General features: G+C 45.8%; 1 protein-coding gene across 1 annotated transcript; it reads left to right on the top strand.

The window, feature by feature from the left end:
* Positions 1-3,029: 3,029 nt before the first annotated feature.
* On the top strand, positions 3,030-22,139 carry Ttc19 (tetratricopeptide repeat domain 19). The gene is made up of 3 exons (XM_055062122.2): positions 3,030-3,047; positions 6,574-6,757; positions 19,711-22,139. The coding sequence occupies exons 2-3, from the start codon at positions 6,587-6,589 to the stop codon at positions 20,449-20,451; spliced, it is 912 nt and encodes a 303-aa protein (XP_054918097.1). The 5' UTR covers positions 3,030-3,047; positions 6,574-6,586; the 3' UTR covers positions 20,452-22,139.
* Positions 22,140-23,631: the final 1,492 nt, after the last annotated feature.

Below are 23,631 nucleotides of genomic sequence, written 5' to 3'. Positions count from 1 at the left end.
ACACGCAGAGCCATCTTGCGGCAAACACAGAAGACCCCCTCCTCGCAATGTACGGCGCTGCCCCGACAGGTGGCGCGCCACTCGCCCGCTTCTCCCCTTGGTCTCGTTTGAGCGCATTGGGGCCGTGCGGGGACCGGTGCGAGGATGCCCCAATGCCCCTGCGTTTAATAAGTTTTCTCATTCTCTCCCCTTCCAACTTCCAGCGTGCGTCACTCGAACCCATGTGTTTAGGCGACGCGGCTCCTCTTTCCGCTCACAGCGCGATTCCTAGGTGCAGCGTCCGATGAGGGACGCCTCTGACGTGATCGCTGCGTCGTAGCACGTCTGGTGGGAAAGCGTCCCCTGCGATGTGTGCCGTGCTGCTGGCGAGGAGTCTTGCGCCTGCGTGGTGCTCCCAAGCGAGATAGAAGACGATCCCATCGAGGCGTCAGCCCCATGATCGCGTCCGCCTTCATGACGCGTCGCGGCCCGGCTGTCCGTGCCGATTACGACGTTTGGCTCGCGTAGATCGTTTCTCCCTCCGAGACACCGAGTTCTTTGGTTCGTTCCGCTTGCTCAGGCGCACGTTTCGTCTTTGTGTGACTCAAGAACATGCCGAGCGAATGAGTGGGCGGTGCGAACGGGGTGCGCTAACGCTATCGCGTTCCCCTCTTGAAGGCGAAGCTTAAGCGTTCTCCAAGTTTTTTAAGCCCACTTCAGGCGGTTGCAGTCGTGCGCCTTGCCGGCCTCGCCATCCTTGCCATGACTTTTGCAAGTTAACTCGGTGCTGCGTCCAGCAGTGTTCTAGTCATTCGAGAAATGGCTGACGAATGTTACAGCGAAGATATATATGGCTAGCATCCAGGGATGCTTTCGCGTCCGTCAACAGAAAAAAAAGTTCCGTTACGATTCTGCTCCAGAACGAAAAAAAAAAGAAAGATCCGTAACAGTTCATAACGGTTTTTGTTTGCATGCAAAGATTTTCGAAGTAACGCTAAAAACACAGTATTGATTGTTCTCAATAATTGAATTATGAATTCTGAGATCATGCGCAGTGCCTTGAGTAAAGGCATTGTTCATGATATCAAAAGCAGCATGTCATCAATTGCACTAGCCGAAATGCGACACAACTGTTTCGATAAAACGAGCTTAAACGAACGATAAAAAATCGGTAAGAAAGCGTCGTGCCCGTAGAAACCGAAACGATAAGTTCTTCAGCGCGCAAGCCCTGAGGTTCTGCTACGATGCCGATTTGCTAGTGCATCGAGCGGCAGGCTTAGATTAGTGGAGCGCTCGACCGGCTATCGCTCGCAATATATCTGCCTGAGATACCACGAGATACGTGCTAATGTGGAGCCCTGAGATACGTGCTAATGCTGACGCTGCCTGACGTCGTTGTTTCAGATTGCTGACTTTCTATTGAACCGAAAACCGGTAAAAGATATCTCGGTTTCACTCCGAAATAAAATAATAACTTCTCAGTTACGTTTTCGTTCCGGTCAAAAATATCGTTTTCTTTTTCGTTCTGCTCCGACACACTGGTGTCAGGTATAATGCCATAGCTGCGTGGCGAGCCCCGTGCTATGTTGTCTCCGCCCCAAAATGTAACAGTTGTGTTGTAGTTGTGGTATTCATATTCGATTGTTCAACGATTACAGTCCAATGAAGATGGGAGCACAATGAAGCGGCGATGCACACTAGCATTCCTCAATCCCGTGTTTTATTTGTTTATTTTAATTTTTAAATCATTATTATTTGTACTGTAGCCGTAAATGCCGAACTACATGTTGTTTTAATGTGCGTGCGTCAGTGTGTGCAGTGTGGTGTGTGCAATAAGTCGGTGCGTGTGTGACGGGACTTAACGTCACCTTTATCGTGATTACTGCCGATATATAAGGCAGCCAACTTATGTTCAGACTGATTTTCCTTTTGTAGTTGTGACTGACAATAAACCCTTGTAGATATGTGTAAGCCCAGTTGTTACGCACAGTCTCCTGAGGTCACATTGCTGCTTGTGTAAATAAATATATTGCTACACTTCCTATTGTGCAGTGGCTTAAAACCTTTACTCATATGCGCAAAGCTTTAATAGACGACTGCAGAGCATACTTTGTAAGGCATCATTACTCACATTTACGTTGGCTTCAAACGGATGATTACTTCAGCGCTCTGCCTGCTTGCTTCTTTGTCAAAGCTCAGCCGTCTCCGAAGCCAAGAAATATGCTGACATGCGCTATTGTGCGACCGCTGTGACCGAATTCAAACACCCCGCTCCAACTCTACGGACACGTGTAGAGCCATTTATGTTGTAGTAGGTACTTAGTTTTGTCGCGTTCTGTTTGCCAGAGCAACAACACAGCTTTGCTGTTCCAGCCGCATCGCAGGTATACTGCTGCAAGCATGGCTAGCGAGTTAGCACTCTTGTGCACATTATTTGTTTTCGAAAAACCCGCGTTCACGTCACATTTCTTTCTCTCTCCACTACATTTCTCGACCCAAGTGTGCGCCAAAACGCACCTCCCGTCTAGAACAGCTGAGTAGGCGTTAGTTATGTCTTTATTAAAAAAAAAAAAACTTGTTTTGGTGTCATAAAATGTAAAGACAGGCGTAGACAACAAGAAGAAAACTTCACTGATCAGTGTTAGGTACCATTTATATTCTACGTGAAAGCGAAACTGAAACTGCTCCACATAACCAGGTGGAATAGCTAACCTTGAACACTTGAATGACTTGAATGCATGAATAAATGGCGTCGATGGCGTCCTCATACCGCGTTCTATTTCGCCTAGTTAGGCGACCGTTTAACTACATATTCAAAAGTAGTTCGCCAACGTCGCAGATAAGTTCGTCCAGTTTTCCACAAGTAACGCAGAGTTTCTGCCAAAAGTTGCCAAGGTGAATTTCTCGTTGGTTTAAACGATTGCGGACGCATGGCAGCCGTGAGCGTAATCTTGGCCTTGAAAAATTTGTGTTATTTCGGCTGCGCAGCAAAGCTATTTGGTGTGTTACATGCGCTGTAAAATGTAAACAAGCTGCTGGGTGTGTTAGCGAAAAATCGCAAACGAAGGGTGACGGTGCTTATTTCATGTCATCTATACTTTTCGTGCTTTCCTTGCAAGAAAACTTGAAACCCGTCATGGCTGGGACCATGCAAAGTATTTTTTGTCACTGTAGAGGTCTACTGCTCGCTGCTTTAGCGCATTGTGCGAGAGCTCTTCAGGTTGGAATGTGAAGCAATGCTAAATTATGTATCTGAGCAAGGCTGTAAATGTTTGTTTACCGCGGTGGGCATTTGACGGGCAGGTGCTATGCTGTTGTCCAAACCGCTTTTTATCGAGTAGCATTCAATGGCAGCGAGCGCGCTGTTTATTGACATTCGACGCTTCTTGTGTAGTCATACAACTAAGACGAAATCAGTGGGTGTCAACATGATTTGCATGCGTTGTGAACGTTTTATGACAGTGGTTATGGCGCAGTTGGATAGTGGTCAAACATTACTGCTGCGTCTTCGCGGCTGCTCGTCCTTGGTTCTGTGCCCATTGATGTGTGCACTGTCGTATTTCACTTTGTGAGCTCGTTTTTGTTTTTGTCACTGCTTGTGGTGTTCGAGAGCGATAAGATAAAATCAAATTCTGTGGTTTTACGTGCCAAAACCACCATATAAATATGAGGCACACCGTAGTGATGGGAGCAGCCAGGGATAGGATATATACGTAATGCACGCGTCATTCTAATTATGCTGAGAAGTACAAAAGAAAAAATGCTGACGTATTGAACATTAAATTCTGAAAACCTGCGTGTGCAAAAATGCAGTGAAATTTTTTTTTTAATATTGTTGTTTTCTCAGGAGGTTTTATAATGGCTAAATCTGGCAGTCAGACAAGATTGTGCCCCTTCTGCTTAAACATTCGCAATATACTACACACAGGATTCACACAGTACTTCAGTAGTACACAGTAGTGCATTGCCTCATTTAAATGTGAAAGGTGATTTTTACTGCCACCTGTACCACAAAATGAATAGTACCTATGTTGAAATCCACTTATCGTGCAATGTTCGCATTCTACCGTGAAGGATCAGGTTTTCAATGCTGTGGTTGTACACTTAACATACTTGTATGTGTATGCAGAAAACATTAAGAGAGCATTCCACATTCTGCAATACATACAAAACAGAAAAGTGATTTGTGAAAGGTCTTCTGTTAAGCTCTTATTGCCTGATTTCTTTTCGTAAAGAAAAGCATTTGAATTGGCATTTCAATGTACTTACATGTGAAGTTAATTAAAACACCCAAAAATTATTTTTACCCCATTTGCTAGCCCTTAAAAACAAGATGGTCATCTAGTGCAAAAAAAATGCCTTTATATGCACACATTTTCTCACTGGCCTTTGACTTGGGTGGCAAACCATCTCACATCCTATGGCAACCTGTAAAATAGTTGTTATTTGATGACTGCAATGACAGCTGTGTGTGTGTGTAAAAGATAATTGGTAACCATTGTAATGCATAAAAGCCACGACAAAATGCAGTATAACTCACAGATCACATTCACAAACTAACCAAAGGGCAAACTTGGAAAAAAGAACTGGAGTCTATCATTTATACCCATATATTCAGTACAAAAAAAATTCTCCTCAGTTTTTGCTGTGAAATTGTATTTATATCTGTATTTAAAGAAATTGTTAAAGTGCACCTCATTTTGCACATGGAATTGCAAAGCAGGCCTCACGGTTCAACCCGCCTGTGATGTAGTGGGGCAACATAACATGAAGCTTCACCATACTACTTGATAAAGCGCTCCATCTCGCCCCTGCTGTTGAAGTGACTGCGCTCAATCAGGAGCTGTGCTAAGCGCCAGTCAGCATCAGCTTGTGGGAAGAGGGAAGTGTGATGGTAGCCTCATTTTATGCCACCGTTCTACGTTCAACTAACTGGCTGTCATGCTATTATTGCTGTGACACTGTTTTTTAATCACGTCTTTAGTGCCTAACTTCTACAAATGTTTATTTATTATGAGTTGAGCTGCATTTTCCGTTGAAAGCTGAATGGTGCTACCACGAGCTATACATCAGTAGGACTGACTGTTGGGCTAGTTTCTCCACCATGTTGACAGGAAAACTTAGCACAAGAAATAGACACAGGGAACAGACGAAGATGAATGCTGTGTCTGTATACAAAATTTGGTACAAAGGTGCTCCCTGTGTCTGTGTCCAAATGTTTTGCACAAAATTTTCCTGTCAGCAAGGTATATAGTCTTATAGCCCTTTGCTATTGCTGTAGATATGTGCTACTAGCATGTTTCAGCACAGGACACGTTTGCAGTATGCGATTGTGCACCAAGGTCATAGCCTTTTCTGGCTGTAAACCAGAAATGCTGCAGCAAGGACCGTATAAGCCATAGTGCATGCATAGATAGTTACAATATTCCAGCCAAATCATTCAGTTTGGTGACTGACAGTAGTGCTCTGTTTTTTACCTATGCATAAATATTTTTGTTTTCTGGGCACATCTTTAACCATAAGATAATGCTTTCAGTGTATTTGACTACTTCCTCTGCTTCTCACCGTGCCTGTTGTCACCACTGCGGGAGAGAGAGAGAGAGAGGGCTCTTTATTAGAAAAACAGAGAATTTTGCCGGCGCGTATATAACCGCTGGCATGCTACTCTGTATAGGGATGGGGAATGGGAATAAAAGATTCCAGAAAAGAGTGGGAGAAAAAAAGGATAAAAGTAAATATGAAATGTCCGAGTGGACCTGATACTAATATTTACAGGTGACATGGCGGGTAAATTTAGGCTTTTGTATAGGAAGGATGCAATTTTTAAAGCTTTCCTATTTGAACAATTTCTGTCAGGTATTTGAACAATAAATCCAAAACCCGTCGCTGTTTTGAAGGGCCGGGCATTGGACCTAAAATGCTCGGTAACGTTAACGGTTCGTGGCAAATCCTGTCCATTTGGTGCTAAAAAAATTGTCTCTCGTCGCGGTACGCGGGGCATTCTAGTAATATGTGCTCAATTGTCTCTAAATTGCGACAGTTATCACAGTATGGGTTAGTGGTAAGTCCTATGCGGTACAGATAATTGTTCGTGTATGCCACGTTCAGTCGAAGACGATGGTACAATGTCTCTAAGTGTCGAGGAAGTGGTCGTGGAATTTTCGGTCTCATTTCTGGGTCAATGTAACGTAGGAAGTTATCTTGTTGAAGCGGCAGATTCAAGATGCGGTCTTTTTCTTGATAGGCATATTTTGTGCTGGCATCGATAGCAGCACATATAAGTTTGTGCTGGGTGATAGAAATTCGTGCAAACACCTAAATTTGCTCAAAGATCAGTTGCAGTTTTTGAATATCTCTAGCTGTCCATGAATAACTATTCCCACAAACTATTCACTTCTTATGTTACATTTAATATCACATTGATGTGTGTTATCCAAAAGTCCAAACAGCACCAAAAATGTGAAGCAATGAGTTGGCAGATGAAGAGCTGATAAAGATCAATGATATGCTGCCTTACGGACTGTGTAAACTGTACCTTGGCTAGTAGGGCTATGTGGTTAACATGTTTCTTCTATTTCTTTTCTTCTTTCATAGCTGCAAGAGTGCCATGTTTGCAGGATTGCTGTCACTTCTGGGGCTGCAGGAGCGTGAACCAGAGGACCCACTCATTCACACAATCAAGCTTGGTATTCTCAACCTGCAGAGACAAGATTTTAACAAGGCTGAGTCAATGCTTCATATAGCTCTCAAGATGGCTCAAGAGCGGGAAGACAGCCAGGTAATTTAAATGAGAAAGGCAAATAGCACTGACTGAAAAGGTAGTGGAACTTCATTTGTGCATGGTGTCTTTATGACACTGCTTAACTGAGCACCTGCAACCAGTGTGACAAATTTTCTGCTCTGCAGCCTTGCACCGTGGATTCACAAGCATTTTTATGTGGTCTCCAGTTCAGGAAACCATACACCTTAATTAAAATAAAAAAAATTGCAGCAGAAAAATTGAGTGCCTGTGCTCGGAGCATGAGCAAAGCTTAGAACGTCCTGTTCACACTTCAAGCTCTAAAATACTGTCTATTAGAAAACAGCAGTTGGTCTTGATACTCACTGTTCCCAACCCTGTCCCAATCTGCAACACAGGCTCTCTTAACTCTTTCCCTACCATGGGAAAATTGGTGTTTTCTGTAGGTTATGCCAGATTTTTTTTTCTGAAGGGACTATTCATTATTTAATGTAATACTTAAACACAAGGCAGAATGAATGCACTTTTCAAGCATGAAAATTTTTTAGTAACTTGGTCTAGGCCATAAACAAGGTATAAATTGCCAAAATCAAGATTTTGAGATAAAATTGAATAAAGTTTGTAAAGACATGCTTGTATCTCCTAAGGAAAGTATGTAATAAAAGTTATGAGATATACAAAATGTACTGCCGCTTAATTGGCACAAAAATCTAAATTTTTCATTGAACAGGTATTCCACTACAAAAATTTAAGTGCAAGCACTAGTTTGGTGTGCCAGGCTGCGGCTGTCAATGTTCCGGGCTGGCTTGCGTCGTTGTCGGTCAGAGTCAAAGTCTAACGAAAAGGTAGCATCCTCAAACTCACTGCTGCTCGATCCATGGGTACAGTCAGCCACAAATGCAGTGGAATTGCGAGATCTGCAATCTTTCGAAGCGCGCACGCTGCTGCCGAAGGCGCCCATTTTCGCTTTCTGCTTTGAAGATTGCCAAACTTCACAGTGCGTTAAAAAAGTAACGCCTGGTGGGGAAAAAGCGAACTGCTTAGAAAACAAAAATACAGTTCTCCTTCTTCACGTCCTATGGCGCAGAGTGTCCGTGAACGGCGCGGAAAGTTTTGAAAACGCCGTTTCAAATCCTCGATAGTGGGCGGCCATTTTTGCTTTCTACTTCGATGAGCAGAAAACTTCCGAGTGGGTTCAAAAATCACCGCCTGGTGAAAAACGGCGAACTGTTTAGGAGACAAAAAAATAGTTTTCCTCCTTCACGTCTCATAGCACAGTGTGTCCGTGAGCGGCGCAGAAAGTATCGAAACCGGCGTTTCTAACCATAGTTAATGGGCTAACGATGCCCATTGGGTGCAGTACGGAAAGAGTTAAAATGTTTTCATGGTACAGTAAACTCTCAGTTGTACAAACGTCGGGTTAACAAATATTTCAGAATAACAAGCTTTTAGAAAATTCCCGGCAGCTTTTTATATGCATTCTATGTAAAAATCTGTCACTTAAAGGGACACTAAAGGTTACCAGAAAGTGAAGTTAAAGTGATAAAGCAATACTCTAGAATGTCTAAGGCGTCAATATAATTGCGAACAGAGCTTTAGTAACCGAGAAATTGAGGTAAATGCATGACACGATTTGAGACCCCCCAGCGATATTCCAGTGCTAGCCCGATGACGAAAGCACTCCTTATCATAATTTATGTCACTAGTACACAACTACTCATATTAAAAAGACCATTTAATTAGATTATAAGACGAAAGAAAATGCTACTTGTCTACTTCTATTCGATTCTAACAAAAAATAACATTTTGACGTTACCCTTGAGTAGTATGGGTGATCGAAAGGTTTCGTTTTCACTCGACTCTGCGCGCTGGACTTTGCGACGCGTACGCTTTGGAGTTTCAGTTGTTTCTTTATAGCGTAGTGCTGCGGTTGTCCTGCTGGCTCGCAAAACTTGCATTTGGAACAAGCAGCGAGAATGCCACGTCCATGTGATGTCGTGGGATGCGTGAACGGTCCGCGGAACTTGGCCAAGGGCAGTTGCAGCGGCGAATCCAACGTTACTTATCACTGTGTGCCAACGAGTGAACCTCTGCGTTAGAAGTGGTTAAGTTCCGTACCTCTGCCACAGCGCGCTGGCAACGAGCCGAAAAATCACGTAGTGTGCTCGCTGCACTTTCGTCCAGAGGATTACGAGTTCAACGCCGACTTACTGAAGTCGCATGAGGTGCCTTTCAAAGCAGGCTGTCGTCGTAGTAGTACGCAACGACGCCGGCAGCACGAGCCCTCAACAGCAGGTCACATTCATCAGTGCTTAAATCGCTGAACTCGAGCCCAGCTTCGCGAGCTAATGTGTCATTGTCAGGGTCATCCATTGCAACGAGCGTCGAAGTTGGCGTCATAAAATAAAGAACCAGCTTATCGTTGTGCGCTTTCCCTTCCGCTAGCCACCATAGTTCCGCTTTCGCGCTGCTGTCGGCTCTGTCTTGGCTCTTTCTGGCCGCGCGTTTGCGTTTTGTGCAGAAAAGCCGTAGCGCTGTCTGCGGGAGCCGTTTTACTCACCGACGGTTCAACGTCACTATGAGACCATGAGGTCAATGCTCCTCGATCAGAGGGCGGGTGATTTGAACTGCGCTAGAGGTACGCGGACGCTTCAAAACGCATTTTCTCTTAAAATAAGTCTCTTCTTCGCACGAAACAAGCGTTTCGAGGTTTCTGGGGTGGTATTTCAACAGTCCACGCTGACTTGATATTAATCTTTAGTGTCCCTTTAAACGAATTTCTGAATAGCGAATGTTTCAATTGAATGAACTTGAGGCCCCTGGTGGACAGTAACACTGGCTACAATTAGAAACTGCTGGCATAAATCAGGCCTTTCCCCCTTGTGCGGTGAAAGCGAGCAAGAGGAACAGCGCAACGAGGTGATCAACCCCGGGGTGTGGACAGAGGTCTGTCACCAGCTGGATGTCGACAGCAATACTTCGTTTGAAGACTATGTGCAGTGACAGTGAGCTCGTTACCTGTGCTGAATTATTAGATTTGGAAATTATTTCCAGTGTTTGTCCCGAAGAAAAGTGCAATGAGGAAGATGCAATGGCAGAGGCACATTCAGATACTGTAACGCTAGCCAAGGCTAGAGTTACAGTATTTGGAGTAAAGTATTATAATAATTAGTAGTAAAAATAAGTATTATTATTATTAGCTTTAGAATAAAGTACAGTATTGTGGAATTAAGCATGCCAAAATTTACGTGAAATGTGCCACGGGTGTGCTATATCAAATCCCACTAAAATGTGGACGAGTATATGTGGGCCAAACAGGATGCTGCGTGAATGAACATGCGGGAGAGCATGCATTGTCAATTAGGAAAAGAGAAGGAGCGCACTTGCCCACTCATTGCATTGCATGTAAAGGATGTAGACCACTGTTCAACAATATTATTATTCTAGGCAGAAGCAAGAATAAAATAGCCCATAAGCTTTTAGAAGCTTTTCACAAGAGTACTTTCAGGATATGCTAGTTCTAGAGTGAAAAACCGACAACAGGCCTCAAGTTTAAAAGATGCCTTTATATCTTCACCTTACCTTATTGCATGTGATGTTGCTTGGAAAATGCTATATCTGTAATCGTAAAACAGTTCATACTGCAAAGGGCAACCTCCAACTTTCTGTGCACAAATAATTGCAGCATAAGCAGTGTTCATCATCATTACAAACGTCATGTGTAGAACAGCAGCAGCAAGGAATGCTTGTGGGAGCCTGCCTCCTTAAAAACATGAATTAACCTCTTTTTTTGTGAAAGAAAAAGAGAGAGCTGGCACTTTTCATGGTACTAAGAAACATCACGTTTTCAATGCTGGCGTCCTGTATGCACTCTGGAGAGTCTTCATTAGAAAAAATATACATGCGCTTGTGCACGTATGTCTTGCATTCAGTATGATTCAAACAAGAAATGCAAGCCATTCTTTGCTTTCATTCATTTGTTTATTTATATAGTACGTACGGCATGCTTAAGAACCAACTAAAGGAGGCATAAAAATAGAAAAACACATTACCAAAAGGTAATTAGTGACATGTTGGATGCTCAGTGCCATGCTATAATGTGTTTAAAACTACACAATTCTAATCAATAATGTGCATAGAAGCAGGAAACTTATACTTGGTGACAGCCTAACACTTCAGTACAAGCTTTGCCAACAGAATCACACAGCACATTCACTCTGTGCCTCCGTGCTTCGACACATAGCTCCCAAAAGACTCCAGTATTGCAAGTAGCTTGTGATGTCACGGAAGTAAGCAAACGAAATTGGCTGGCACATATAAACAAATTCTCAGACAGTGGTGCACTTGCCGCTGCATTGGTAGGTTGTCGCCAGTTATAAGTGTCTCGCTTTTGGCAAAATAGTCTAGTTACAAGGGGCACTACATGTGGTGAGATGGCGAGCGTTAGCTTTTTGCTAATTAATTGGCAGGGGAATTCAAGGTGTAATTTCTTTTTCCGTACTTCGTGTAAAGGAATGCTATGAGAGTTTATTGGTTCAGAGACTCAAATGAAGAGAAATCGTTTGACACAAACCCTTTTCCTAAAATTTGTTCGAGGCTGTGTTGATATTTCATGAGTATAGGGGTCCAAGACAGCGCAGACATATTCAATATTTAGCCTGATAATTGTAATATACACTAGCAGTTTCACGTTACATGGAGCTTTCATAAGTTTATATTAAGAAAACAAAAAAAAAAAAAACAGCAAGACTTCTAAAATGTGGAACCACATACATTGCTAATATGGAGGTTCCAGGTCATGTTAGTAAGGGCAATGCTTAAGTATTTGTAGTTGATTTTTCTAGTGGTTGTCTGTGTATATTGTAAGTACTATAAAAAAAGCACCTTTCTCTGAGATATTTCCACATTAAGTAAGTACTGACATAAAATATTGTCTCGCTTTTCATTAGATGGTTGCCGAATCCATAACTATGATATTGTCACGTGGTAGTGACGCCAAAGAACACAGTAGCAGTACTGTGAAAGACAAAACTAGCTTTTATTGGGCGAACCTGTGCCCACAAAACAGGCTACACTTAAAGCAGAACGATAGCGGCGAACACAGTCGGCGATCGTCGAAAATCTGATCAGCGGGTCCAGCGCGTCGGCTTTTATACAGCAGTCATCGAATGTTCCAGACTAATCGTTGGGACCCGCGTGCCTTCCACAAAGTTCTACACCATTCGCGTCAGGCGATGAAATCAGATAGCACAATGTTCGGCTACAACGGACAGCGCATAGAAGCATCGATAACTTTCCAGAAACTTCGTATACATGCAGGCGCATCCCGCGCTGTGCGATAACATTTGTCAGGCGGCGAAACGTGGTCGCCCGATAAAGATAAGTGCGCGTGTCAATACCCCCCTCTTAAAAAGCATCGACCCGATGCTGCAAACAAACGAAAGTAATAAAGAAAAGCACTCGTAGTAAAGAAAACAAAAGAAAAAATAAGGAAGTTCGTCAGCGTCCGTAAAAGGGTTTAAGGCGCACCACGTGGACCACTTCAGATCGTGCGCGGTGCCGCTGTGAATGCGAAATGCCGTCTGGCACGACCTCATAGTCCAGTGCGCCAATACGTCGAATGACCTTGTAGGGTCCGAAATAGCGTCGCAATAGTTTCTCACTCAATCCTCGTCGGCGTATCGGGGTCCATACCCAAACACGGTCGCCGGGCTGGTACTCCACGAAGCGTCGTCGGAGGTTGTAGTGTCGGCTGTCGGTACGCTGCTGGTAGGCGGGCGTAGGCGGGCGAGCTGTCGAGCTTCTTCGGCGCACTGGAGATAGGTAGCGACGTCAAGATTCTCCTCGTCAGTAACGTGCGGCAGCATGGCGTCGAGCGTCGTCGTCGGGTTCCTGCCGTAAACCAGCTTAAACGGCGTGAGCGGTGTCGTTTCTTGCACCGCCGTGTTGTAAGCGAAGGTTACATACGGCAGGACCGCGTCCCACGTCTTGTGCTCGACGTCGACGTACATTGCTAGCATGTCGGCGAGGGTCTTGTTCAGGCGCTCCGTGAGACCATTCGTTTGCGGATGGTAGGCAGTTGTCCTCCTGTGGCTTGTCTGGCCGTATTGCAGAATGGCTTGTGTGAGCTCTGCTGTAAAAGCCGTTCCTCTTTCTATCAGTGATGAGGACTTCTGGGGCACCATGTCGCAGCAGGATGGTCTCGACGAAAAATTTCGCCACTTCGGCTGCGCTGCCTTTTGGTAGAGGTTTAGTTTCAGCGAAGCGGGTGAGATAGTCCGTCGCGACGACGATCCACTTATTCCCGGATGTTGACGTCGGAAATGGCCCCAACAAATCCATCCCAATCTGCTGGAATGGTCGGCGAGGAGGTTCGATCGGCTGTAGTAATCCTGCTGGCCTTGTCGGTGGTGTCCTGCGTCGCTGACAGTCTCGGCATGTCTTGACGTAACAGGCAACGTCGGCGGTCAGACGCGGCCAGTAATACCTTTCCTGTATCCTCGACAGCGTCCGGGAGAATCCGAGGTGCCCAGCGGTTGGATCGTCGTGTAGGGCGTGCAGTACTTCTGGACGCAGCGCTGACGGTACAACAAGAAGGTAACTGGCGCGGACTGGTGAGAAGTTCTTCTTCACAAGCAGGTTGTTTTGTAGCGTGAACGAAGACAACCAGCGCTTAAATGCCCTAGGGACAACGTCGGTGTTCCCTTCCAAATACTCGAGGAGGCCTTTTAGCTCCGGGTCTGCTCGTTGCTGTTTAGTGAAGTCTTCTGCGCTTATTATCCCAAGGAAGGCGTAGAACTGAGGTGAAACAGTGCGAAAAGGACGAGGACACAAGGAAAAAAATACCACAGACATGCGCTGACTGTGAAGGAAGGCGTCGTCGTCCTCGTCGTCTTGCGGCGGGGGATCGATGGGGGCGCGTGACAAGCAGTCGGCGTCAGAGTGTTTTCTTCCGGACTTGTATATTACGGTGACGTCATATTCCTGCAGTCTGAGGCTCCACCGCGCCAGCCGTCCTGAAGGGTCCTTTAAGTTAGCTAGCCAACACAACGCGTGATGGTCGCTGACCGCTTTGAATGGTCTCCCATATAGGTAAGGGCGGAACTTTCCTGTAGCCCAAATGATGGCGAGGCATTCCTTTTCAGTCGTAGAATAATTGCCTTCCGCTTTTGACAGCGACCGGCTAGCATACGATATCACCCGTTCAAGTCCGTCTTTCCTCTGGACTAGGACGGCACCGAGGCCTAGGCTACTGGCGTCAGTGTGGATTTCGGTGTCGGCGTTCTCGTCGAAGTGTGCAAGTACGGGCGGCGACTGCATGCGTCGTTTGAGTTCTTGAAATGCATCGGCCTGCGGCGTTTCCCACTTGAACTCGACATCACCTTTGGTTAGATGCGTAAGCGGCTCCGCGATGCGTGAAAAGTCCTTGACAAAGCGCCTGTAGTAGGCACACATGCCAAGGAATCTACGCACTGCCTTCTTGTCGATGGGCTGCGGGAACTTTGCGATGGCAGCTGTCTTCTGCGGGTCGGGGCGGACTTTGATTTGCTGATGACGTGGCCTAGAAACAGAAGCTCGCTGTAACCGAAGTGGCACTTTTCCGACTTCAGAGTAAGCCCTGATGACCTGATGGCCTCTAGTACTGTTGCAAGCCGCCTAAGGTGATCGTCGAAATTTCCGGCGAAGACAACGACGTCACCCAAATAAACGAGACAGGTCTGCCACTTCAATCCTGCTAAAACCGTGTCCATCACGCGCTGGAACGTTGCAGGCGCCGAGCACAGTCCAAATGGCATAACCTTGAACTCGTAGAGGCCGTCTGGGGTGATGAAGGTGGTCTTTTCGCGATCTCTTTCGTCGACTTCTATTTGCCAATAGCCAGACTTGAGGTCCATCGACGAGAAGTATTTAGCGTTGCAGAGCCGATCCAATGCGTCGTCTATCCGTGGGAGGGGGTATACGTCCTTCTTCATGATCTTGTTCAGACGACGATAATCAACGCAAAAACGTAGGGTTCCGTCCTTTTTCTTTACCAAGACTACAGAAGATGCCCACGGGCTTTTTGACGGCTGGATGATGTCGTCGCGCAGCATTTCGTCGACTTGGTGCCGTATAGCTTCACGTTCTCGCGTAGAAACTCGATAAGGGCTCTGGCGGAGTGGTCGAGCACACTCTTCGGTTATAATGCGATGCTTTGCGACTGGTGTTTGTCGAATCCTTGACGTCGAAAAGCACTCTTTGTATCGTCGAAGTAGACTTCTGAGCTGTTGTTGCTTAAGCGTGGGGAGACTTGGATTAATGTCGAAGTTTGGTTCGGGAACTGCGGTCATCGGGGTAGATGCGGCAGAATCCGAGAGGACAAACGCATTGCTGGTTTCCAGAATTTCCTCGATGTATGCGATCGTCGTGCCCTTGTTGATGTGCTTGAACTCCTGGCTGAAGTTTGTCAGCAACACTTCAGTTTTCCCTCCATGCAGTCGAGCGATGCCTCTTGCGACGCAAATTTCACGGTCTATTAGTAGACGTTGGTCACCCTCGATGACGCCTTCCACGTCGGCAGTTGTTTTGGCGCCGATGGAAATGACAATGCTGGAGCGAGGCGGGATGCTGACTTGACTTTTGAGCACGCTTAAGGCATGGTGACGACGAGAGCTCTCCGGTGGTATCGCTTGATCTTCAGACAGGGTTATCGACTTCGACTTCAGGTCGATGACTGCGCCGTGTTGGTTTAGGAAGTTCATGCCGAGAATGACGTCGCGTGAACATTGTTGGAGGATAACGAAGGTGGCAGGGTAAGTCCGGTCATGAACGGTAATTCTTGCCGTGCAGATTCCAGTCGGCGTAATAAGGTGTCCTCCAGCGGTCCGAATTTGAGGGCCTTCCCATGCAGTCTTAACCTTCTTCAACTGGGTGGCGATGTATTCACTCATGACGGAGTAATCGGCCCCTGTGTTGACTAAGGCGGTGACTGCGTGGCCGTCGAGAAGCACGTCGAGGTCGGTGGTTCTTTGTCTAGCGTTGCAGTTGGGTCTTGGCGTCGTATCACGGCTGCGTCGTGTTGAACTGAAGCTGGTACGTCGCGTCGTCAAGTCGTCTTTCGTCGGTGTAGTCTTGGCTTCCTGACTTCCTCGGGACGGCGGCGTGTCGTTATTATGTCGTCGAGATGGTTTCTTCGGCGTCTTCGTCGGCGGCGGAGGATCTTCGTCAGTTCGACGAACAGCAACTGCACCTCCATCGGTTGCTGTTTTTAGTTTTCCGGATACGGGCTCGCTGACCGGCCCCGGGCTGGGCCAGTGTATGGACGGCGCTGCGGCGACAGGTAGCGGCCTGGTGACGGCGAACGGGACGGTCGTCGAGGGGTCCACTGAGTAGCGGCGAGGTAGTCGGCGATGTCACGAGGGCGTTCACCTTCCCGAGGGCGCGGTGCGTTGACGGCGAACCCTCGCAATCCCAGGTCGCGGTATGGGCAACGGCGGTACACATGGCCGGCTTCCCCGCAGTGGTAGCAGAGCGGGCGGTGGTCAGGAGCGCGCCAAACGTCTGTCTTCCTCAGGTAGCTGCGCTGCGCGACTGGTGGGCGTGCTGGCGGCGGTGGCGGTGGTCGACGGAACTGCGGCGTTCAGGGCCCTGGCGCGGTCGTGGAGGGGGACCTTGACGGCGGGCGACGGCGGCGTAGGTCATTGCTTCTGGCTGAGGTTGTGGTGATCGTGGTTGCACCTCAGGCACTCCAAGCGATCGCTGAACCTCTTCTTTGACGATTTCAGCGATTGGATCCACTTGGGACTGCGACCTTGGGTAGAACTTCTGCAACTCCTCCCGTACGACCGCTCTGATAGTCTCTCGTAGATCGTCGGTAGCCAGTGATTGAACCCCGGCGTAGTTTGTAGAGTTCGTGCGGCGATCGAATTGCCGGTTTCGCATCTCGAGTGTCTTCTCGATGCTGGTGGCCTCGCGAAGAAACTCGTCGACGGTCTTCGGTGGGCTTCGTACCATTCCGGCAAAAAGTTCCTCTTTCACACCACGCATGAGTAGGCGGACTTTCTTCTCCTCGGGCATTTCGGGGTCAGCGTGACGGAATAGACGGCTCATTTCCTCCGTGAAGATCGCGGTTGTCTCATTAGGTAGCTGCACCCGGGATTCTAATAGCGCTTGGGCTCGTTCTCGGCGTACGATGTTTGCAAATGTCTGCAGGAAGCCGCTTCGGAACAGGTCCCAGGTCGTCAAGGTGGCGTCGCGGTTCTCGAACCACGTCCTGGCAGCGTCTTCCAATGCGAAGAAGACATATCGCAGTTTGTCGCCATTGTTCCAGCTATTAAACGTAGCGACCCTCTCATATGTTTCCAGCCAGCTTTCCGGGTCCTCAAATGTGGAACCGCGGAACGTCGGTGGTTCCCTGGGCTGCTGCAGCACGATGGGGGCGCTGGGGCTGCCATTGGGGTTGCTTTGGCCACAATCTTCTTGGTCTTCTCAGGTAGAAGTCCGTGCTCCAGGGGTAGCTGTTGAAGACGGCGGCTTGCTCGATGGTCCGGGACTACGTTGGTGTCCTTTTTGCGGTCCGGGCTTGGATCACGGCTTGTCGGGGGCGTCCGGTACATGAACAAAAAGCACCTCCACCAGATGTCACGTGGTAGTGACGCCAAAGAACACAGTAGCAGTACTGTGAAAGACAAAACTAGCTTTTATTGGGCGAACCTGTGCCCACAAAACAGGCTACACTTAAAGCAGAACGATAGCGGCGAACACAGTCGGCGATCGTCGAAAATCTGATCAGCGGGTCCAGCGCGTCGGCTTTTATACAGCAGTCATCGAATGTTCCAGACTAATCGTTGGGACCCGTGTGCCTTCCACAAAGTTCTACACCATTCGCGTCAGGCGATGAAATCAGATAACACAATGTTCGGCTACAACGGACAGCGCATAGAAGCATCGATAACTTTCCAGAAACTTCGTATACATGCAGGCGCGTCCCGTGCTGTGCGATAACATTTGTCAGGCGGCGAAACGTGGTCGCCCGATAAAGATAAGTGCACGTGTCAATATGAGGCCTCAGTTTCTCAAATGCAGATCAAATTGTGAAATATACCACACTGTATTGTAATAAATTCACAATGGCCGATCAAATGTGTTTCATATCATAATAAAATTAAATGAAATGGAGTGTGGCTGTGGGCTTGTCGAACAGGACTTCTCTACACGTCGCAGAAATTGGGGTAAGGTAGTCATGTGATATCGACGTGCAGGTCAGTGCAGTGGTCAAAACTGTACTGTGGCACCTTGCTTAAAGCTTTTTAAAGGGGGGTAATAGGGTAATGAAGGTGCGAAGGGTGCTATGCGGTTTTAAAGGAGCAACAGCAGAGGTCCATGCTTACCCCTGTCGAATGTGGAGAGTGAAAGAGGGAAGAATGGCTGATGTGGCTTCATCCACTGCATTAGGCTGACTGATTTGTGCATCAATTTTGTTATACCACATGACCACTAACTGATTTTCGTTATGTACAGAGGACTGCTGCTGAACAACCTACACCACAAAGCCACACTGCATTTGGCATGCACTTTGAATTGGTCGCAATAAAAGAAATAATTGAGTTGATGTACATTTGAGGAATTGAGGCACCATGCTGTCACTACAGGGTCAGCAGCTACATGGAGTAAAAATCGTCTTTAGTGTCCCCTTAATGATGACTGCAGGTACCACGCAGAAATTTATGTGCCGGACATGCTGACTGAATTCGTGCCTCTGCATGGCAATAATGCCTCTATTTAGAAAATGATTTGAAATACATGTCGGATGGTTCAATATTTTCAGTCCAGTTGGCCTAACAGCTGGCATATAAAGTGACCAGCATACAGTCACCATTGTCTAGGATTTCTCCCTGTATGGTCCAACCAGAGTTATGCTATGTATTTGGTCTTTGTGAATTATTGAAAATTTTTAGTATTGTATTCTTGAAAAGAATACAAATGGGTGCAGGACTGTTAAAGAAGTACCAATGCAAAATTTTTGTCCTACATTTTTTTTTATTTGTTGGCTAGCTGCAGACTCTGTAGTCACGGTATGAGGCCTCAATTACTCGAACATACGACAAATTGTGAATAGCATCATTTAATGTGACTAATTCAAAATGCACTCCACATGGACAACTTCTTGGCATCGGCTTTCTTTACTAAAACGCCTCTACAAATAATAAAAATAGGGGGGGGGGGGTCATGTTGTATCACCAGTGTTCGGATTGGTGCATTTTTTGAAGCCACATTGTTATCATCTTGCCTAAATCTTTCATCACTTTTTTAATTGGAGAGAGAAGTTTAGCGGTGTGCAGGGTGCTGTACTTTGTGAGGGAAGTGATAGCGATGACCAACTTTATTATTCCACATCAAATGCAGAGAAGCACAGAGTTAAATAAAAAAGGATGGCCGATATGGTGCACATCCACCTTCAGCTGCTTGGTCATTGGGACTTTCAATCATTGCACCAGACTGACTGACACATTCGTCAGTGTGCTTTGATACCATGCAACTCCCCCACGCCCACGCCCACGCCCTCAACCCACCCTATGCCACGATGCATTTGGCATGCATATTGAACTGGTTGCATTATGAGAGGATGTACTTAATGTTTCCTGACATGTTTGAGGAATTCTGGCACTATACTGTCATTGCAGGGTCATCACCTATTAGATAAATAAAAAAGAAATTGGGGTACAAAATTTTTGTGTCAGTACGTTTTAAATATTGGGGTGGGAAGTGGAGCACACCCCTGTTAGTGAGGAGAAACTCTTCAAATTGCTTGTTGTTAGCAGTAAAATACCATAAAGGAGCAGGTGTGCTCTGTTGCATTACTGCTTCAGTGATGCATTCTAGAAAAGCCTATTGCAATTTTCTGCCATGAGCTGCACAGGTGCTGCGGCCTCAGCACTCTGTGTCAATATGTGAAAGCATTAAAAGGTATTTGGCTTTGCTTTGAAATTCTTGTGTAAACTTTTCTTTTACAGGCTGAGACCTACATTTTTGATGTCCTGGCAAATGTGGCTTTTGAGAAAGGCGACTTTGACAAGGCTGAGAAGCTCTTTGTGGATGTCATGAAACGGTCTATTGCTGCTGGGATGCCACGTGATGACAATGCCATTGTCGAGATGTCTCTCAAGCTCGCTGAGATTTATGACCACCGCAAGGACACAAAGAAGGCTGAGCAGGGCTATCGCTTTTGCATCGATGCTCAGGAGAAAAAGTTGGAGAAAAAGGATTACTTAGATCGTCTTTCCGAGCTGAGTGATGTTGAAAAGGATACGTTGGTGCTCTGGGCACGAAGCACAGAGGCCTTCGGACGACATCAGCTGGAGCAGGGGAAAATTTTAGAAGCACAGAAGTGCTTTGAGGATGCTCTTACTGTCTCTAAAACAGTTAATGGCATGGGTCATGAAGTTACTCTTTCATTGTTGAATGATGTTGGCACTGTGGCTTCAATGCTGCATGACTATGACAGAGCACTGAAATTGCTCAAAGAAGCAATTGCTCTGGGTCGTGACATTAAGTCAAGCAATCTGGCTGTGTTCTATTGCAACCTGGGAGGTGTGTTAATGGAGGAGGGCCGGAGCTACGCAGAAGCAGAAGGTGCATGCCGAGAAGCTTTGAAGCTGGCCAACAAAACAAACAACAGTGAAGCTGCAGCCAGGTCTCGTGACTGCCTCGAGGAGCTGAAGAAACGTGCACCCAGAGCAGTGTTTGTGAGGTGATCAACGACTTCTTGTGGCATTTCACTGCTGCAGAGTGTTCTGGTTGTGTTCTATTCTTTGCTGATGTCCCACATTGCTGCAGGCTGGCATCAATTGCACTATCATGCACTTGTACTTGCACCTTTGAGTTGCCACTTTGCTGATAGCAAAAGTCATCATGCGGTATCTAGTCACAAACATGTATCTATGGAGCAGGATGAATGACCCCCAAGAATAGCATTTATCCCAGCTGTGGTACAGCTCTGTCTGGCTAAGCATATTTGCTTCTGGCCAAGAAGTCTTCTATTTTCCTAGCCTGCACTGCCTTTTCTGGCCTTTAAAGTCTGTATGTCATAGGCACTTTGCAAAACAGGTGAAGTTATTGTGCGTAGACATATTTCCTTACTGAAAGCTCCTATCTGCGAAAGCATCCACCAAGACTAAAATTTGATGCTTGGTGCACGTGAATGATCTTCCACTATTTTTCTGAGTGATATTTCTTTTCATAAAGTACCACACTAGCTACATGTTGTAAACGTTTGTACTTAAAATAGCTGCACCATATATTTTCACATTGCACCATTGTAGCCATTGAAGATGTGTGTATCTGTCAGATGCTTTGTGTGACAAGTGACAAGTGTGGAAGCATGAGCATTGTTAAGCAATAAAGTTAGGAGCTTAGCCCCAGTGTTATCTTAGTCAGCAGTGGCTTGCTTGCAAGCTGAGCAACAATTAACAAAAAAATGATGCTCCAAGCTGTGTTTTAATTAGAATGTCACTAATGCATAGCTTAAAATTCAATATGTGCAAACGCTGTGGTATATTTTTTCCTCTTCACTCTATAGACTATTTTATAGAGACCATGTGCTTACGGGTGACTCAACCATAATACCATTATGGTGAGAAAGATTATTTGTATACATGAAAGCAATTGTAGAGACACAATCCGCATTTCATTTCATGATCATGGTGACTCAGTGTTGAAGTGCTTGTGTTGCATCCCAAGATATGTGGCACCCATGAGCTGGAAATAATATAGCGTATATAGTACAATAACTTGCTGCTCAAGGACAGCCAGTTTTATTTCGATACTTTATGCGCAAAATTTGACAACTGCTAAATGCTGGTTCAGCTTCAAGTGTGAACCCTGTGCCTGACTTTCGGGAGCAAGTGTAGAAACTTGCGCAGGCTGGCAAGTCACAGCAGCAAACAGTACAATGCACAAGGCAGGCTTGATAGGTTGAAACAAATACAGTACCATATGCATGCTTCCTGTTCCCACCCTCATTTTATATGTGCTTAGTGTTCGTGTTGTCATTACGGATTTAACTAAATGACATTCAAACCCAGAATAACTGTCTGTTTTGTGCAGTATAACATCATTTTGGTTTAATATAAGTAGTGGTGGACCATCTGAATTAGTGCTTTTTCCCACAGAATTTTGGCACTACTTTCTTCATGGTAACGGGCAGAACAAATCATGGCACTACTTTCTTGGCCTGTTAAGTTCAGGCTTGTGTGATAAATTGCCATTTTAAGGGATGGTCTAACTTGCATTTATTTGAAAACACCTTTTTTTTTTTCACATTCATGTGGATGCTGCCATAAAAGTTTCATTAGTGTAACTTTATGTATACAGCAAGTGGCAATGTTCTACTGTTCATGGGTACTGGAAAATGGAAAATAAATGTTGTTCTTCTTGCTGGTAATTGGGTATCCACAGAATGCATCATTCTCTTTATTTCTGTATTGCAGCACTTCGGTGCCATTTCACTTTTGAGTGTTTATGTAACACTGCACTGATTTGTTAATAGGCATTGGTCAAAGTAAACATGAACAAAAGATAATGCTGGCTCACATATGTGATTGCATATGCACTTCATATTTATTTTTCAAGTAGTCTGAAAACAGTAGCATACCTGCCAAGTTTTAACGATCTTATTGTACAATGCCCAATTTTTAGAGCTTTATTACTCACATTGACAACAATATTATGATTTTTACTTTGTGTTGAGTTAAGGGCGAGACTCATTACAGAATACAATTGCTGGCCGATTTTTTTAGAGCCTGATTTTCCGACCCACTCCATTCTTTGTACCTACCCACAGCAGTATCACCCTCTCATAAAGCCAGTGTTAGGACAGCAATCAAAATATTGGCCACTGTTAGGTGAATATTTTATGAGTAAAACTTCATGAACATTTCCAAGAGTGTCTGTTCCTGCATTCCTGCAGAACAAGTCTGCAATTTTTTTTAAAATAAACAGCCAACATCCTAAGCGATAAGACAGTTTTTAGTACTTTTCACCAAAGTTTAGTATTTCTAGGCACCGACACCTGCATTTTTCATATTTTAAGGTTGGCAGGTGTGCAGTAGTACAAGTGTCGGTGCCATATGTAAATTGACCAGTCATATTAAAAATATTTTTATGCACTTTGAAGTGTAACTGTTCAGAAGGATAATACAAAAATCTGAGGACACCTAAGCACTTCTAACGAGTTGTGAACGCAAAAGCGTTAATGTCAAATTTAATGCCGCTGAGTGGCCCTTCGAGTTGTGAACTACTCACGTTAAGTCCTCAAGGGCAAGCAAGCGTGTTGACATGCTTGGACGACGCTTTCTAGATAGCACAAGGCCAGTGCATTTCGATCCGTGACATCATGCTACCTTGCACAACTGCCACAGAATCTAATGGGGACACGCCCGAGTAAGCTGCGGTGATTTTGATATCACTGCTTTCATCGCACCGGGCTTGGCAATGGAAATTTCGGTCTAAGTAGCAGGACGTTATAAAGCAGAGTGCACGCGCCTGCTATCTAGGAGGCGTTGGCTTGGCACGTTTTGGTTTGGCCTTACCGAGGTGCAGTTAGAATGCAGGCAAGAGCTTGCCTGGACAAGGAACGCATGGATAACACAGGCTTCCGAGAGCGAGGGTGGCATGACATTGCAGCGATGCCCTCTCCCTTCATGCAACCCCTGGTATGCTATCGCAGCAGCAGTTTCCTTTCGCCTGCTCTGCTTCGTCGAGGCGCGCTCGTGACATAGCATCGCAGCCAATAGGAGTTTAGGTGCCGTTTTTCGCTTGTCCAGACATACTTTTTCACTCAGTGGGCCATTTGACGCTTTCACATCAAAGGTGATTGACCAGGGTGTGTCATACAGGATATATTTGTATTGCAGTTATTAAGTGAGCTGAAAATG

This window comes from Dermacentor andersoni, chromosome 1 (genome assembly GCF_023375885.2).
Source record: "Dermacentor andersoni chromosome 1, qqDerAnde1_hic_scaffold, whole genome shotgun sequence".
NCBI classification, from domain to species: domain Eukaryota; kingdom Metazoa; phylum Arthropoda; class Arachnida; order Ixodida; family Ixodidae; genus Dermacentor; species Dermacentor andersoni.
The sequence above is the reverse complement of the archived record's forward strand: the minus strand, read 5'-3'. Positions and strand labels throughout refer to the sequence as shown.